Here is a 19,170-nt window from a genome sequence, read left to right as displayed (position 1 = left end):
TGCCAATGGTGACCCTCTCCTTTCCATGCACAGTGCTCTCACAACCAATACATGGATGGACAGACTGCTTTTAGGATTTTTCCTTTCAACGATTCCCTGCCAAGAGGGGAAAAAACAACAGTTCAGTTTTTCATTTTTGGCACCACAGTCCCCCCCATTTTCCCCTGGGGCCGAGGGTCCAAGAACAGAGATGATCTTCTCTTCTTCTTCTCTGAAGACAGGGGGCACCACCACAAACCTCCCTAACTTTTCTCTGTTCGCTCCACTTCTGTCTTTTCCCAGTTGAAGCAGGTCTCTTTGGCTCACCGGCATCCTCCTAAAATACAGTCTCTCTTGGAGGAGAAGATTGGTTCAGTCTGTGGCTACCAAGAAAAAGTCCAGCCAAAAGCCACTCCATCATCTCCTCCCACCTAGAATTTCTCCTTCTAACATCCCAGGGTCCAAGCTGTCTCTCTTCCTCTCTTTCAAACCAAGGAGGAGAAAAATTTCACAAAGCTTTCATTTCTCAAGGAAGGGTTAAAAGTCCCAACTCCCAAGGATGGCTCACTGCCCAGGCTCCAACTCCCACAGGCAGCTGGGCACCTTGCGGCCCCCCCGCTCTTCTCCTTCCCCGCGGTGAACTGCTGACAAACCGCCACTGTCTCTTGAGAGAGAGAGAGAGAGAGAGAGACTCTTGGGGGGGGAACAGAGACATCCCAGATTTCTCCACCCTTCCATCTGCAGGGGGCCAGCCTGGTTCCAGTCCCTCCACCCTTGGGCCTCCCTCCAAAGGCTGCATGGCTCTCCCCTCCCCCACCCAGCTCATCGCCAGGCAGGGGACAGTCTGCACTGCACACTGACCGGAACCAAAGAGAGCGAATTCTCCTGGGAATTCTGCTTTTAACCCCTCTGTGTTCTCAGAGGCGTGTCCACCTTCAATTTGTCAATATCCAAATTGACCTCTTTCTTCCGAGAAAAATTCTTTTTCCGTGTCAAACCACGACATCTACAAGCCACAGTCTCTTTAGGGTATACCTTCTGCTGCACAGACTTATCCATAGCCACAGTTGCTTTGAGGTGCACCTGTTACAGCATGGCCTTTTTCATGGGCCACAATCCTTTCAGAGATGTACCTGCTCCAGTGTGGCTTTACCCACAGCAACAGTCCCATCAGGATTGTACCTACTGTGTTACAGACTTATCCACAGCCACAGATGCTTCAAGGTATTACCTTCTCCAGTGTGGACTTCTTGAGCCACAATCCCTTTAGAGGTGTACCTGCTCTGGCACAGATGCAATCATGGCCACAGATGCTTCAGGGTGTCCTGTTCCCACAGGGACTCATCCACAGGTCACAGTCCCTTTGACTTGAGTTCACACAGAGTTCCAGCTTGTCCAGGACAGCAGCAATGCACCTGCCATTTGCCTGTCCATGTGCATGCATGGTCATTGCTGTTATCAAAATGTTACCAGGAACAGCAGAGTAAGACGATAAGCAGTGAAAGCAAAAAGCAGCCACTAATGAGCACTAGAGTTTATTTTGCAGTCAGGCAAGCAAGGCCAGGAGCCATCTGATTACTAGTTAAACAGCACTAACAGCTATAATTTTGACCTAGCACATTCCAGTCAAGTCTGTTGTTATCTCAAAGCCTTCAAGATGTTTGTTGGGTGCCAAAATGGTCTGTTGTGGTTTAACCCTGGTAGTCAGCTAAGCACACACAGCTGCTCACTTGCTCACTACACCAGAGAATTGGAAGGTTCCATTTTCCATCTGCCATAGCTTATAACTAGCATTTCATTTTGAACAGACTGGTAATACAAAACATCAAAAAGGAGCTTGATCATCCTGCTTGATTTGGGAGATGTTTAATCAATTTCTTAATTCCTGTCAGCTAAGGTGTGTGGTATCCAACAGGTTTACACTGTGGTGTCAGTGTTTTTAACTTGATTTTTTTGCTCATAGGCTTTCAACTAGAATATCTAATACTGAACACTAGTTTCCTTGGGGTTTAAAGACGAGTTCAAAAGGTTATATCTGTTAATTTTGAAAATATTAATTTTCAAGACAAAGGAATTGCTTAAAAAAAACCAGCTGTTGAAATTACTCTGAAAAGTATTAATAACAGTTATGATTGTAGTGCCATACCTTTGCTTTTTATTAAGAGCATGCTTAAGTATGGAAAAAACATTATATATCCAAGACTGGATAGTACTGTTGTCCTCAGAAGTAGCAAAATAGTGTTGATGCTGAACTCTTTACACTTTCTAGAAGAATCTATATAATATTAAAAAATAAAGTCAGTAAAGAGCTTGAGTTGTTCCCTAGGACTTACAGCTATAATATTGCATAAGAAAATACTGATTTCCTGTATAAGGCTTTTTGGGTATGAGCACTGAAAGTTCCTTGTTGCCTCTAAAATTTGTCACTACTGAATCTTGTTTACAATCTGAAATATGAACTGACTGGAGGCTCTCTTTGTTCACTTCTACAGTGAATTGTGAAATGGGGCTTGGATCTGTGAGGCTTTGTGTTAGTAGTAATAGGCATATGAACATAATACAAATAAAATCTTATAAGAGCGAGTATTAATAGTAAGGATATAAAAATGTTACCTATAAAGGGGTTCATGATGTTTAAAAAATCCACTTTCAGAATGCAATGCTTACTGATCTAAAAGGATCTCAACTAAGAGATCATATTTGTGGGTATAAAGTTGGTTACAAGTGAATCCTTTAAACCTATATATTCTCAATCATTAATTTTGGAGTGTATTTTATAGTTTGCTCATTATTTTTTAAAACAATAGATGTAATCATACAATTGAGTGTCCAGGAAAACTGAACATGGACAGACTCTCTGGGTTGTATGCATTAAAGTTTGTATACAAACACATCTCCCTTGTGTTTACTCTGCACTAATTTGGGTATTTAAAGGATTTTTAAAACAACTGACAAAAAATTTAATTTTTCAAAGAAAACTAACTGAGCCACAGAAGTTCACAGAAGTACCCATTTTTATCCTGCATAGAACTTGGATAAAAAGTGAGAAATGTAGCCAAAAGTGTTCATGACAAAGGCAATTGAAAAATAAGCCACATTGACTCAAACTGCTTGATCATTAAGGTTGAATGTAGTACAAGGATACTGATATCCAATGTAAACATGTACTTTTTTCTTTAAATTGCTGAAGAAAAGTGTCTGAAATAAGGGCTTTTTTGAGCTGTGGGGCTTGTAGTAGTATACTAAGTGTATCACAAAATCAGTTGTTTGAAGCTCAAGAATGTTAGGTAGTGTACTGTTTGAGGTTTTAGATCATCTGACTTTGCAAATATAATGGCAGAGTAACTTGGTACTATGACAAAAAAAGCATTACTGTAAATGCCATTAGTTTCTAAAATATGGTCCTATTGACTATTTTCCACAAGTATCCCCTCTGTTTAACAACTTTGAAAGTGTTGGTTTTGTTTTAGATTAATTTAAACTGGATCACATTACTTTTAATATTGTGTGTACCGGACCTATATGGGTGTATACAGGTGATAACACTAGGTATGCTGTATTTTCTAGAGACAAAAGGGAAGTTAATAGAATACCTATTCTACTTACCACTTCAGGCAATAAACTTCAGGGTCTTAGTAGAGGGGATTTCACTGCTAATAAATACAAATGTGCTAGTGAAGTCAAGAAAAGGAAGACAATAACCTTTATTTCTTTTCCTTGCTTTAACAGTTGTTACTCAACCAAGCCCATCAGTTTCTCAACCTAGTACTTCACAGAGTGAAGAGAAAGCTTCTGAACTGCTTAAACCAAAGAAGAACAGATGTTTCACATGCAAAAAGAAGGTTGGCCTTACGGGTATGATAGTACTTTGTTAATATTGAATAGATTTATATTATTAGTTGCCTCTTACTAGATTGTCTTGGTTTGAAAAGACAGGTGTCTGCTAAGGAAGGCAGAAGCCTCCCCTGAAATGGAAAATGTAAACCCCCTCCCTCCAAATTATTATAATTTTGAAATTAAAAGGCTCTGAGGCAAATATATGGTAATAGGAATAACAGTTCTTTACTAGGAAAACTAAAAATACAAATGTAATAGAACAAACAAAAAAAAAAACACCTACTGACAGAGTCAGAATATGACCTTACATCCTGTGGATCACGGTGTTGGTAGCAGTCCAATTGAAATGGTGGCTGCAGTCCTCCTGGAGTGACAGGTGTGGTTCTGTTGATGCAATAATCTTCTAGAAGGGTATCGTTTTCCTCTGAAGGTGCAGTAGTGGTGTAGATGGGCCTAGTCTTCCTCTGGGAATCCAGTGGAGAAGACAGCTGCTCCTCTGGGAATCCGGTAGGAAAAGGCTGCTCTGGTATCCCAAAATCTCTGATTATATCCAGGAAGGAATGCTTGGCTCCTCCCCCTGGGCAGAGCATCTCACAATGGGTTGATGTAATTTTATCAGTCATGCAGTGCGACTCAATGGCCCATTAACAGAAGATATTTCCCAGAGGGAGGATTGGTTTGTGGAAAAGATAAAGAAAACTGCCCAATTAAGAAAAGATAACTGCCCTACCTCTAACAGATGGCAAATATAATACACACATTATCTTTCAATCCAGGACATAGATTAAATTTGTTGAAATCTGTAGGCAATGAATTTTTGCTTGCTGTTACAAAATCCATAATGTTAGATCCCTTAATAGAGTTAATATTTGAAAATATTAATTCCACTTAATCTATTTGATACAGAAGATGCACATACCCCCTTTGAACTGGCTAAGACCTTAATTTACAGCTTTCTTAAGTCTGAAGCCTCCTAGTAATGTTGTTTTTCCTTTTCTTTATACAGGGTTTGATTGCCGATGTGGAAACTTATTTTGTGGACTTCACCGTTATTCTGACAAGCATAACTGTCCATATGATTACAAAGCAGAAGCTGCAGCAAAAATCAGGAAAGAGAATCCAGTTGTGGTGGCTGAAAAAATCCAGAGAATATAAACTAGTCTATTTGTGAAAAGACTGACTTTTGTTTTATTTTAATATGCCCTATGAAAGCATTAAAGAGCAGATGCATGGCCATTTTCTTTTGTTCTCCAAAGTTTTCATTTTAGCCTTGTCTGTCTTAATGTTTTTTCACGATGTTTGGGTGTTTGTCACAGGCAGAATTGGATAGATACAGTCCTTGAAAATGTATATGCTCTCCTCAGAATATGATTGGATGGCTAGAACCTGCATGGGAATACACATGCACAGAAGACAGGCTCTGGTTCACATGTGCCAAACAGATGTTTACTTAATGTTTGCCGCAGATCTTCCTTTTGAGATGTTCAAGGTGTTTATGACTAACCAAAGACTGTGCCTGTTTGGGAGGAGGATATGTCAGAAAGGCTGATGGTCTACTTCTATCCATTTGAAATCTTATTTTATTTTTAGTTTCCATGCTTCATTGTATTCCAGCAGAATATAAGACATGTAGAGGGCTCTACCATCCAGTAAGATGAGTGTTGGTGCCATATTTAATAAAAAGTAATTTATCAATTGCAATGAGAAAAATGGGGAAAAAAAATCAGATATGTATGAGAAGAAAACTATTTTAAAGCGGATAACAACTTTAGAATAATGAAAATTATAGTAATTTTCCAAAGGAATGTCCTGTTAGAAATTTAAGAACTGTCCTGCAACAGTTGTCTGCTTTTCCTTGCATAGCTAATAATGTTGTGTAGCACAATATTGTGCTAAGATTGACTTAGAAAACAAAACCTATAGGTGGGATTTTTAGACATACCACAGCAACTCTGTCAAATGACACATGCATCTGTGTAAGTTGCAGAAGTATTTCAGCAGTTTATTATTCATGTGCTTCTTAAATTCAGCACATTCTGGGTTCAAAAACTATTACGAGTTTTTTTTCAGTTAAAAAAAAAGTTTTAAATGTAACAATTGTTGTGTATGGGAATCATACCCAACATGACTCCTGTAGACTTAAGTGGGAGCTGGAACCACTCTTGGAAGGCTGCTTTATCATTTTTAATAGTATTTCGGTGTAGGACTGCAGTGTTCTTGGGTATATTGCATGGGCTCCATTATCTACAGCTTTGTATAATAACTACAAAGGACAGTATAGTTCACTGATGCTTGTCTGGTAAAATAATTTCTGTGTTATAATGGAAGGGGGTTTTGTGATGTATGAAACTTGTGGTGGTTTTTTATATAATCGAGTATAGTGTGGACTAGTGTTGTAATGCCTCTTCATATATATGTACACAAGATGCTACTTATGATTTTTATTGCAGTGTTCAATCTTAGTTTTTTAGTTCACTTAAAAAATCAAGCTTTTGCTTGAAATTTGTTCTTTCAATTTAGTTATCAGATATGCAAGCATGTACAGATAGTTCATACTTAGGTATGGCACATAATCACTCTATCCAGCATCTATGCTCTGCTGTATTATGCAAATAATAAAAATCATGTACAGAAAGAAATACTTTTAGTGGTAGTTCATTTGTTTTAGTTATTGCTGTAACTTAAAAGTGGCCCTGTGGCAGTTGGGATACAAAACTGTCGTTGTTTGACATGGAAATGAGTTTTCTCAGGAAGGAGGGGTCAAACCAATCAGTGGTCAGGTTTGGATATTGACACTTGGAGTGACCACTGTCGGCATTGGACACGCCTCTGAGAACACAGGGGGTTAAAAGCAGAGAACTCCCAGGGGAACTTTCTCTTCTGTTCCAGTCAGGGTCAGTGAAGAGTGCAGACCCTCCCCTGCCCAGCCACAGGCTGGGCGAGGGAGGGGAAGCCATGCGGCCTGTGGCTGAGGTAGGCCGCAGCCCCAGAAAGAGAGAGGGGGGTGAAGGGAATGGAACCAGGCCGGCCCCCCACAGGTCAGAAGGGTGGAGAAACACTGAGATGTCCCAGGCAGCCCCCTCAGAGAGAGAGAGAGAGAAAGAGAGACCCCATTCCACCTGGAAACTTTATCATATGCCAGCATACTGCTGCAGAGAAGACAAAGGTGGGGGGAGGAAGGTGCCCATCTGTGGGAGTTTGGCAGCCTGCTGTGAGATCTCAGCAGTCCTGGGAGCCCAAGACTTTTAACCCTTTCCTGGGAAAAGAAAGCTTTGCAAAACACTACTCCTCCTTGATCTGAAAGAGAAGAAAGACAGCCTGGGACCTGGATCCCGGGATCTCTGGATCTTTATGCTAGCACTGGGACTTTCCTCAAGGAGACCACAGATCCCCAGTCCAGCCTGGGACACAGGTAAGAACCCCACCTGTTAATAAAGCATTCTTTCTAGGAACCCTGCCCACATGAGATGTGCGGACTTTCCAGCACTATGGGTGGGTTATTTGGTATTCCAGAATTTAGTATTTGATTTTGTTATTATTGAGTTAAAAGATATTTTATTAATGTATGGTTATGTTGCTGTGGTTTGTTGTTTAGATGTCCTCTGTTCTCCCCATAGTTTCCTTCCCCCCCCCCCCCCCCCCCCCCATATTGTTGCCACCGGACAGCCTGGGTTGTCCCAGGACATGTAGAGGGAAGGCATGTACATGTGTCCCTTGCATGGGACAGCTGAGAATGGGGAAAGCTTGTTGCTAGGGGGAACGGCATGACAACACCTGACTTCCAATCAAGTTGCAAGAAAGTAGTCTCCACCAATGGACGGCAAAGAAGAGTTGACTGACAGACTTTTGGAGGGGCCAGGGTTGCCTGATGCAACCCCACAGGTATAAAAGGAGGAGCAGTCATTTTGTAGACAAGCTTGTGGCAGCCAGTCACAGACTCTCAGTGTGCTGTCCTTTTTCCTTATTCAGTCCTTTGTTGTATTTGTTAAGGTTTAATAAACCTTTAAAATTTTAAATTTAGTGGTTGTTTCTCACAAATGGGGACTTGATCCAGGATGAAAACCTTGTCTCCATGGCCCTAGATTTTGAACAGGAAGTGCTCCCCACTGAATTCGGTGGCCCGATTGACTTCTCCTGGGATCATCGATAATTTGCAGGTCGACACCCTGGCTACAACAAAGGACCAAATAATGAAAAAGAAGAGGGGGAAGAAAAGGTTCCCTGAAAAAAATCTGCAGATGGAAAGATCTGGAGGATTGTGAGTATTGTGCATGGGGGAAATGGAGTCCATGAGTGTTCCTGGGTGTGAGTGAAATGGAGTCCGGGAGTGTGGTTGAGGTGCAAATGAGACTTGGGAGAATTGATTTTAAAAGGCACCATCCTTATAATTAGTTTGGCCAGATTAATCACCCGTAATCCAAGAGCATAAACCCCAGCTCCAGGCAGTAGTACACTTGTGCACGGGATCTGTACCTGGTCCGTCGGAGCTTAAGGGCAGATATAGGGCGGGACATGGAGTTAGAGGGAAGCAGGAGAACTGCAAATGGCAGGATGTGAGTGAAAGAGCGGTACTGGATTTAGGGGGTGTTAGATTGATGGGGACTGGGATCACCGGGGACCAGTAGCGGCAGGGACTGTGGGAGTCCACGCAAGTGGTGACCGGACATGCTAGGCACAGTAAAACCCCAGCGATGCAGGCTCGCCTGTGGAGTTGTGTTTTTTATGTTTTATTACATTTGTATTATGTATAGGTTTGTTCCATGTACCCCCGGTTCTGTAATGGTTTCTCCCCGGGTTTTCCCGCCTTTCCCCCGCGTGTCCGTTATCCCCAAAAGTGCTAAGTCATCCCCCTGTTTACCCCAGATGCCTGTCCGTCACTCGGTGTCCCTTCCCATCCACCTAGAATCTTCCATCCGGGACGCCGGGTGATTGGTAAAGGACCTGGGACCCTTCCCCTGTCTATCCTTCATTGGATGTACCCCCGTATCACACCACCCTCGAACCCCTCCGCGTTTTTACCCCATTGGCTGTTCGGTTTTCCCCCATTCCGTATTTAGTTTGTTTGCGCGGTTCGTTTTGCACTTTCTTCTGGCTGGCTCCAGTGCGTTCCGCCCTGCCCGCGCCTTTCTGGCAAACCCCGGCGCAGCATGCCTGGTCCCCTTCGAGTTATTGTATTCCCCGTTGGATTACAATAAACGGAATTCGCCCCCAGAGAAAGACTCTCTTCATAATTTGCCGTGGGGTCGCTGGCTGCTCTCTGGAACTCCGATAGTGCTTCCCAAAGCCTGCGAGGGTCCAGCGGGAAGTGCTAGAAACCTGCCCGCACCTCTCCCCAGAGCTAGCCGGGGCTGAGGAAGGGCGTCGGGGAGAGGAGCGTCGGCACTCGCCTGTGCAGGGCTGCCAGTGGTGACTTAGAGGTGCCAAGCATAGTAGTGCCTGGCAGGGCTAACCCAGTAGTGGGGTTTCCAGGCAAGGGACTGCAGGGGCACCACGTGGGTGGCAGCAACTGGAAGGGCGCTGTAAATACAGTGCTGCTAGTGGTCAGGGACCAGCCCAGTTGTGTAGGGGTGTCCTAGGTTATAATATTGGGGTGTATTCCATTACCACCTCAAGCTGCAATTCCTTTTTTTTTCCCCTTATCTTGTGACTCAGAGATAAGTCCCTCCAGGAAGGCCAGTTCTTTTAGCCACATGACTGATAAAATCACAGCATTCTATTGTGAAATGCTCCACCCAAAGGGAGAAGCCAAATGATGCCATCAAGGATATAAGCGGGGTTGTGCAGACAGCAAGTAGATCCCCTCTTCTAAGAGGAACAGCTGAGACCTTCTCTACACTGGACCTCCAGAGGGAAACTACATCAGTCTACAGGACCACTGCATGGACAGAACCACATCTGCTACCACCGCCCTAGCCAGCAAGTGTCAGGTTGTATCTCTAACTCTGTCAGTAGTTCTTCTTTTGTGCTATTGTATATATTTGGTTCTTTGTTCCCTTTCCCTAATAAATTGTATTTCTGACTTAGAGCCTCTCACTGGTTTTGCTTTCCAAACTAGGACAAGGGGTTTCCAGACCACAAGTGGGAGTGGGTCCACGTGAACGGCAGCAACCAGGGGCGCTGGGCACAGTGAAGCCTGGTGCTGCCAATAGTCAGGGGTTATCCTGGTTGTGCGGGGGGCTCAAGAACCGCAGTGGGGGGGCTATTCCACATGGATAGTGGCAAGCAGGGGCCCAGCACAGTAACTTCCAGTGCTAGCCGACCCAGCTGAGGCGGCGGCAGTGCTGAATGTAGTTGTGTGCAGCATTGCTGGTGGTGGGGGTCTAGCCCAGTTATACGCGTGTCTCTGGACTGCAGGCAGGTTGTTTGTCTGCTTTTGTTTTTTTCTTGGAGGGAGGCAAGGTTCTTTTTCCTTTTTTTCTTTCTTTTCTTTTTCTTTCTCTTCTGGCTGTTGGGGAGGCGGGCTTTGTTGAGAGGCCCTATGGTTGGCTGTTGGGGATGAGACTTGGAGCAAGTAGGGAATCCCTGAGGGAAGAAGTAAATGAAGAGATATCAACAGGTATACCCCCTGACAGCCCCCTGGGAAGAAAACTAGCCTGGTAGAAATATGACCCCAACACTGGAGATAAGGACAAGGCTAAAGTTATTGAAGTATTGTGTGATAGAGCGGAATGAAAGGGAAATTGAGTTCGACCATGTCTACTGGCAGTGGTGTGAGTCAAATGAGGAGTGGATGTATGTAGTTTTAAACATCCATGTAAAAAACTAAAGAACAACCCTGGTACAGATCAGGGAGAAGGGATTTCTCACTAGACAACACTCCTAGATGTGACCTCTCAGTCCTGAATCTCAAAAGAAACCTACTCTACACCCCGCTCCATCCAAACAGAAAATCCTGGATTTGAGAAAAACAATGGCTTGGGGTATGTTTTGTTTTCCTCCTTCCTTTTGCCACTTCCTACCTTTTTTTCTTTCTCTGTGAACACTAATTTTTAACACATAACAGTTGTTCACTCAAATTTAACACTAACAGGTGCTACTTCTCTTTCAAGTTAAGAGAAGCGCTTGGGTGTCAAAAGCTTAGTCCATGCATATGAAGTAATTTACCTTTCCCTCTTTTAGTCCAAGATGAAATCTTGATGAACTCTGTTTCAAAGTCACTGTCATCCCTGCAGAGAGGCCTTGGGCTTTCCTTACTGTGTGTGCCTGATCCCCAAGAGACTGTGAACTGCCCTCCACAATAATAGGGACCACAAGTACCGCCCCCCCTTTCAGTTAAGGGGTAAGAAGTGCCCCTTGACAAAACACAAGTGTGGTAGTCTGTTATTTTACAGTTTGTTCTTCTGTAGTATGTTTTAATATTCCTTGTTATAAGTTTGTAAGGGTTTGTTCTATGTACCCCATTTGGCTTCCCTAATGGTTCAGTCCTGAGTTGCTTACCACAGTTTTCCCTGCCAAAATGCATGTCAATCCACTTGTCATTCTCCCTGTATACCTCCCTTGTTCCCTTGTCTTACCCCTGTCTCTCAAAGATAGCACACTCATTTGGTTCTGGAGTGTTCTCTGTCTTTCATCCCTTCCTCGAAGCAGAATTGGATTGTAAGGTTTGCTCCCTCCCTGTGTTGGCTTCTATTGGGGAGCTCTTACCCTGCATCCCTCCCCTAATGCCTTCCTATTGGTCAAAGTGAAACATAAACTTTAAGGACTTTAGAGATTTTAGAAGAGCTAAGATTTTAGTTAGAGATAAGCCTTACTAGAGTTAATTTAAATAAATGAGTAGGCCTTGATGAAGTTAGGAGTTAGTAGTTAACTAATAATTGATTGCTTGTCAATACAATGTTTAGTTAGCTGGGTTTATATAATGAAGAATATAGAAACTGGGAAATAGCTTTTAGGAACATAAGACAATTGTGGGCCTCGTCTGGTGTGAAACCAATTGAAGACAAAGAATGGGAGTTCTACCAAGAGTTCATTTGTTATATTTGCATTGAAAAGGTAGAAAGGTCAGAACGAGGAAGACTTCATTTACTTCCTCATTTTGGGACCCATCCCCATGAAAGCGACCACGGACCCATTTCAAGGAACAAACTTAATAAAGCTTAATAGCTTTTGAAATGATTAGCATACGAAACGAAGAATGGGATATACCAAAATTATGAATATGTATTTGTATTTTGGGTATTCAATACTTGTATGGATAAAAGGGCTCTGTAATCACTTGAAAGGCGCGGTGTGTATTTGGGAGCTATCCCGCACGCTACCCAACGTCGCAATAAACATACACTTTCTAACTTTAAACTGTTAGAGAGTTTTAGTCCATCACAGTTGGATATTGGTACTAGATCAATATCCATATTTCTTTAATAATTCAAAAGTTTGTGTCCTCCCCATGTTCCCTCTATCCTTTAAAAGTAGTCCTTTTATGTTCAGATTTGTCACATGCTCTGCCCCTCTTTGGGAATTCCCCCCTTCAGGCAATTCAGACAAGTGTCTTTCCCCTATTCCTCTGCCTTGGTTTCCTCATGCTCTGTGCGTCTGCTGCCCTACCCATGCTGCAGCAATCACTACCATCGTAACAGTCTCGGCAGAGACTTGGGAGCGGCCATTTGCGTGTTTGCCCTCCGGCCACAAGTGAGACAGCTAGTCAGCGAACCTCCATCCTGTGACCGCTGCGAGACAGACTCAGGTGGCGCACCAACATTGAGCGTCTTCACTGCTGCAAGGAATGCCGGCACTGGCACTCCATAATGCCATGGCGCGGTTTCCGTGCGAAGAAACCAGATGGACAGGCTGTACTGCGGGCAAACGTTTCCTGGATTTATAAGCCCTGCTGTGCCATCGCCTCCATGTGAGCACACTGAGTTTTATTCAGCGGTGCTCCCGGAGGAAGGAGATGTAGCCTTCTCTTTGGTGTCCAGGTAGGCGTCTCTGGAACTGAGTGTGATGGATAAATGTCTGGTTTGTTCACTGAGCTGAGTCATAGTGGAGCGTGAGAATCGCGGGCGGGGCTTGCTTGACATGCTTGATGGAATGGCGGGGAAGTTGTAGCTTTAGAACAATATGTATGTGTGCTTGCGTGATGGTATCTAAGTTCCAGAAAGAAGTAAAGAACTCACCAAATAAGGAGAGGTCATGAAGAGGATAAAGGAGGAAGACTACCAGCCTTCATCCAGAGGACCACCAGGAGGCAGAAGAAGACCCCCCTAGCAACAGGGAGCACATGCGCAGAGTACATCTGGAAGGCCACGTAAACAGGAAATGATACAGTATAAAGAAAGACCGAGATAAGGAACTGGTGCGAGCCAGTTGGTGGAGCAGAGACTCCCCGGCAGCCCAGCGCTGTATTTGCCTGTATTTGCTTGCTTGCTAAATTAATAAAATTCTCTTTATAAAGTGAAACAAATTGGTCCCGTGTCATAATTTATAACACCGAGGACCCCTTCTGGAGCTTTATTTCCTGAAGTCGACGGTTGGGTGAGCTCTCTGGGGGTCTGAGAGGGACCTGGCCAGGGGCTCGGGAGGTGGGCAGCTGTTTCCTGAGGGAAGGGGACGCGCAACACGTGGCATGCTCAGTCCGGCCCCGTTGGCTTTCAGGACTTTTTCTTTTCTTTTCTTTTCTTTTCTTTTCTTTTCTTTTCTTTTCTTTTCTTTTCTTTTCTTTTCTTTTCTTTTCTTTTCTTTTCTTTTCTTTTCTTTTCTTTTCTTTTCTTTTCTTTTCTTTTCTTTTCTTTTCTTTTCTTTTCTTTTCTTTTCTTTTCTTTTCTCTTCTTTTCTCTTCTTTTCTCTTCTTTTCTCTTCTTTTCTCTTCTTTTCTTTTCTTTTCTTTTCTTTTCTTTTCTTTTCTTTTCTTTTCTTTTCTCTCCTTTTCTCTCCTTTTCTCTCCTTTTCTCTCCTTTTCTCTCCTTTTCTCTCCTTTTCTCTCCTTTTCTCTCCTTTTCTCTCCTTTTCTCTCCTTTTCTTTTCTCTCCTTTTCTCTCCTTTTCTCTCCTTTTCTCTCCTTTTCTCTCCTTTTTCCTGCAGAGGGTGGGTGGAAGTTAGGCTAGGTTGACAGGATGGGCGCCAGGCTTTCTACCCAGGAAAGGGATGTTTATTACCAAGTTGCAAGGTCCCTGAGGGAGGCGGGTGTTGTGTTTTCAAAGGGCATTGTTAAAAGGTTTCGTGAGGTGGTTGTTTTTTAACTTTACAAATATTATTTCACAAGATGCGCAAAATGTTGTATTTTGGAAGCAAGTAAGTGCTAAATTGAGTGATTTAACAAAGAGAGGTGAGTCCTCTGTTAAAGAGGGATTTATGCAATTATTTTTATTGATTTGGGATGTGTTAAAAGTGAAAGAAATGGGCGTTAAAAAACAAACCACGAGTTTACTCCCAGTTTTCCCCAGGAACCCCCCTTCCCCACCTTCTTTTTCCATTCCCTCTTCCCCCACACTGGGTGGACAGGGGGGAGCAGCCCGGCCTCAGAAGATGCAGGGCTGCCACCATCTCCCTGGCTCCCCCAGATCCCCTTGGAACCCCTGCTCTGACAGTGATGGCCAAACTGTCAGGGACCTCACCCCAATCCCTCAATCCAATCCCTTTGTCCCTGTTAGAATTCCTAGTTCTGAGTTCCAAGACAGTTCCTTCCCTCATCCCACATAAGCATCACAAAATGGCCTCGGCCTTATAGCAGATGCTTCTTCTCAGAACCCCTTTCTCCCTCTTCCCGCCCAGACCCTTGATCCTTCCTTCTCCCTGGGTCCCTCCTCTTCCTTTGCAGGGGGGGGCAGTTTTACCCCACCCACTGTTCCACCCACTGGTCCTCCCATTGATGTGTCATCAACAACCCCCTCCTCCTCCTCGGCTGCCCCGCCCAGGTGTCCGCCCACCAGCCTCCTGTTTCCTATGCTCTGGCTTTTGGTTCCCAGGGTAACAGGGGGACCGGGAGTGTAGTGCCAGGGAGACCGGAAGTGGTGGAAAATAACAACTCGCTTTTCCTATCCCCAGTCACTTATAATGCAAGGGGAGACCACCCCAGATGGGAACCCCTCTCGTACTAGAGCATCAAAGAACTTTGCCGAACGCAGCGTGAGTTTAGCAAAAAAAGCTATATTTTAGGAGCCTTTTAAAAGCAACATTTACATCAAACATGCTGGTTCCAACAGATTTAAAAAGGCTTTTTAATTGCTTGCTCCCATCATCCGAGTACAAATTATGGGAGCGCACATGGAAGAGATTAGTAGGGCACCTCCTTCCACTGCTCTTGCAGAATCCTGAATGCTCCACTGATGCAGATGGGAATGATATCACCTTTGATCATCTGGTTGGTGAGGGTGACTGGGAGCAGGCACAGAAACAAGCAGGGGGGATTCCAAAAATAATTCTAGATCAAGTTAAAGATGCTGCAGAGAAAGCTTTCTTGACCATGCCATCCAAAGAACAAATCCAACCCTATATTTTTATTAAGCAGTCTTTTTCAGAGACATTTATAGACTTTGTTGAACGAGATTGTTCTGCTGTAGAAAAGAGTCGAAAACCTAGATATGCAAGAACAGTTGATACTAGAAAGTCTCCAGCAACACAAACAAAGCCTGCAGAAAAGTCATCCTGTCACTCCCTTCAACTCCAACTCCCACCCTAGACCAGCTTATAGAGGAGTGCACCAAGAAAGCTATGATTACTGTAGAAGACACCCCAAGGAAACCAGCCATGCTAGAATGGACAGCAGCTCCAGCAGCTGTTACCTGAGGGAATCAACTACCTAGGAGGAGATGCTTCCACTGCCATCAAGAAGGACATTTTATAAGTCAATGCCCCTTCAGAGGAAGGGTGACTCCAGGGAGGGGAAGGGCATGGGAAGGGGAAGCTTCCTAGACACAAAAAAACCTAAATACAGAGCGCGGGTCTGTCCTGCGCATTGATAAAAATACAGCAGGCCATGGGGGGGGGGGGTCGCTGACAACAATGCCAGCGCTCAAGTAATAACTTCAGATAAAAGAGAACCTTACTGGCTGCGACTAACGAATCCTATTTTCTTTCATGGTCAGGACTGGCAAGTAGCCACCGCTGTGCCTGGACTTCTCCCTCACATCCATCAGGTGGAGACTTATAAGCACTCCCCATCTTTAAACTGCAAGTACCTTGTTGTTGAGGACACCAAGTACACTCCCCTTGAGATTGAAATCGCCCCGGGGATCCTGTTACTCAATCCAGAGCGATTCAGTCTCATGGCGCACTCTGTCCATCCCCTCCTCTTCCTGCTGGAGGGCCAAGTCATTGTGCAGGCAATTCCAGTGCCCTATGCCATCAGTGATGACCTGGACCTTTCCATTTATTTCACCGAAGTGCTGGGAGAGGACAAGCCTCTTGTATGGTGTGACCTTAAGAGTGGGGGGCATCCCATCCACTTAGAAGGGATGATGGACACGGGGGCAGACGTGATGGCCATTCCTCCACACAAATGGCTGTCACAGTGGGAGCTACAAAGTGTGTCCAGCGAGGTTCTAGGTGTTGGGGGCACCCAATTAGCTAAAAGATCCAGGAGCATTGTACAAATTAAGGGACCAAATGGGCAATTGGCCTCTATACACCCATTCGTGTTGAATTCCAAGTTCACCCTATGGGGGAGAGATGCCATGTCTCAATGGGGGGCCAAATTGGAACTTCCAGCCCCTTAGGATTTTTAGTGGCAGTCACTGAAGAGCGCCCTACCCAGAAGCTAAATTGGCTGACAGATACACTAGTGTGGGTAGTACAGTGGCCGCTGAACAAATAGAAATTAAGTGTGCTCACTCAGATTGTAGAGGAGGACTTGGCCAAGGGCCACATCGTTGAAACCAATAGCCCTTGGAACTCCCTGGTCTTTGTCATCCAAAAGCCAGGGAGGGATAAGTGGCGCCTCCTCCATGATTTGAGAAAAATTAATGATGCAGTTGAGGACATGGGGTGTCTCCAACCAGGGATGCCATGCCCTTCAATGCTCCCCCAAAATTGGTCATTGGCTGTCATCAATATAAAATATTGCTTTTTTCAAATTCCCCTTCACCCAGCCGACACTCCGCGCTTTGCTTTCTCTGTGCCCTCCACCAACAGAGAAGCTCCCATGAAATACTACCATTGGAAAGTATTGCCTCAGGGCCTCAAATGCTCTCCCACCATCTGCCAGTGGTATGTTGCCAGAATTCTGTCCCCAGTGTGTGCTAGGGCGAGAGATTGCATCATATATCACTATATGGACAATGTTCTTGTTTGTGCCCTCGATGACAATGTGCTTGCAGGAGCACTTGAGGACACTATCACTGCCTTGGCAGCGGCTGGATTTGAGTTGCAAAAGGAGAAAGTACAAAAGCTGCTGCCTTGGAAGTATCTGGGCCTCGAAATTTCCAACGGGACCATCAATCCCCAGAGGGTTCTCATAAATGACAACCCAAAGACCCTGCAGGGCCTCCAACAGTTGTGTGGGTCTTTGAACTGGATCAGGACCTGGCTAGGGCTCACCACAGGGGATCTGTCTCCCCTCTTCAACTTGTTGAAGGGGGGAGAGGAGTTAGATTCTCTGAGAGCCCTGACTCAGGAGGCGAGGACAGCGCTCGAGAAGGTGCAATCCACACTGGCAGGCTGGCAAGCCCACCGTTGCTGTGAGGGCCTTCCCTTCTGTTACATTATTCTAGGTAAGTTGCCACACCTTCACGGGCTCATTTTTCAATGGGACGTGGACCAGAAGGACCCCCTCCTAATCATAGAGTGGGTGTTCCTCGGTCATTAGTTGTCCAAAAGCATCACACGGCCGCAAGAGCTGATGACTCAGCTGATCATGAAGGCTAGAGTCCGTCTGCGACTGTTGGCGGGGTGCGACTTCACATGTATCCATGTCCCCATCAAAACATCAACCGGGAAACTAACCAAGGAGACCTTGGAGCACTTGCTCCGTGAAAATGAGAATTTGCAGTTTGCTCTGGACAGTTATCCAGGCCAAATTTCTATCCATCACCTGGCTCACAAATTGTTTAACACTGAGTTCAATTTGATTCCAAAAGAAATCCAAAGTAGACGCCCGTTAAAGGCCTTGACAGTTTTTACTGATAGGTCTGGAGGGTCCCACAAGTCAGTTATGACTTGGAAAAATCCTCAAGCTCAGCAGTGGGAAGCCGACATTAAAGTTGTAGAGGGCTCTCCTCAAGTTCCTGAGTTGGATGCAGTCGTTAGGGCCTTTGAGGAATTCCCAGAACCAATTAATATTGTAATGGATTCAGCTTATGTAGCAGGAGTGGTGTCCATAGCAGAGCATGCCATCTTGAAGGAAGTCTCCAATCCAGTCATCTTTGGCTTGCTCTCGAAACTTGTATATCTAGTTTCCCACCGGGAGCAACCCTTCTTTGTGATGCATGTGAGGTCACACACTGACCTCCCCGGGTTTATCAGTGAAGGGAACAGTAGAGCAGACACCCCAGCTGCCCCTTTGCAGCTGGCCAGCCAACTTAACATCTTCCAACAGGCCAAGCTTAGCCATTAGCAATTCCATCAAAACGTTCCTGGTCTGATCCACCAATTCCACCTAAGGCATGATCAGGCCAAGGCGATTGTGGCCACATGCCCAAACTGTCAGGAGTCCTCCCTACCATCATTGGGTTCAGGAATAAACCCAAGAGGACTCTGCAGTTGTGAGGTGTGGCAAACTGATGTGACCCATGTGCCTGAATTCAGGAGGCTGAAATACATATATGTATCAGGGGACACCTTCTCGGGAGCAGTTTTTGCCTCGGCCCATGCAGGGGAAAAGGCCTCAGATGCACAGAAACATCTTGTGCAGGCCTTTGCGACCTTGGGAGTCCCCAAAACCATCAAAACAGATAATGGCCCAGACTATACTTGCAAGGCGTTTGGCAAGTTTTTGCAGGAATGGGGAGTTCAACATCGGACTGGGATACCGCAGTCCCCCACCGGCCAAGCAGTGATAAAGAGGACCCATCAAACACTCAAAAAAGTCCTCACCTGCTAGAGAGGAGATGTCCAGGTCTTGTCACTGCCGCACAGGTTGTGTAAAGCTTTGTTTACTATCAAATTTCCTAACTGTTCTTTTGACAACCCGAACCCACCAGTCCTGAGGCATTTTTACCATCACCAATGACTGCCAGTCGAGGAAAGATCTTCTGTTATGGTGAGAGATCCAGACTCTAAAGACATCCAGGGTCCCTTTAAATTAGTGACATGAGGCCGTGGATACGCATGTGTGTCCACGCCCTCAGGAGTAAAGTGGATCCCCAAGAAGTGGGTGAAACCATACACTCCCATAAGAGAGGAAACTGAGTCGGAAATTGTCCCTCTAAATCTCCAAAATAATCCCACAAGTGATGCAGTTGCATCAAACCGAAAGGGAAAAGG

General features: G+C 44.8%; 1 protein-coding gene and 1 long non-coding RNA gene across 5 annotated transcripts in view; both read left to right on the top strand.

Moving 5' to 3' along the window:
• Positions 1 to 6,455, top strand: part of LOC116806882 (AN1-type zinc finger protein 5) — a 65,384-nt gene extending 58,929 nt beyond the window's left edge. For 2 of the 4 annotated variants that reach the window (XM_032744702.3, XM_032744703.3), the window contains 2 exons: positions 3,709 to 3,834; positions 4,823 to 6,455. In XM_032744702.3, coding sequence (XP_032600593.1) covers positions 3,709 to 3,834; positions 4,823 to 4,971 — 275 coding nt within the window. In that variant the 3' untranslated portion in view covers positions 4,972 to 6,455. The remainder of the gene's footprint in view (positions 1 to 3,708; positions 3,835 to 4,822) is intronic. The other 2 variants (XM_032744701.3, XM_072923032.1) reach the window with 1 other exon arrangement.
• A 207-nt stretch (positions 6,456 to 6,662) lies between these two features.
• Positions 6,663 to 9,839, top strand: LOC140682110 (uncharacterized). Its single transcript, XR_012053357.1, has 2 exons — positions 6,663 to 7,228; positions 9,555 to 9,839. It is a non-coding gene; the product is annotated as an uncharacterized lncRNA (long non-coding RNA).
• Positions 9,840 to 19,170: the final 9,331 nt, after the last annotated feature.

This window comes from Taeniopygia guttata, chromosome W, assembly GCF_048771995.1.
Source record: "Taeniopygia guttata chromosome W, bTaeGut7.mat, whole genome shotgun sequence".
Lineage (NCBI taxonomy): Eukaryota > Metazoa > Chordata > Aves > Passeriformes > Estrildidae > Taeniopygia > Taeniopygia guttata.
This window is presented reverse-complemented; position numbering and strand designations above follow the sequence as displayed.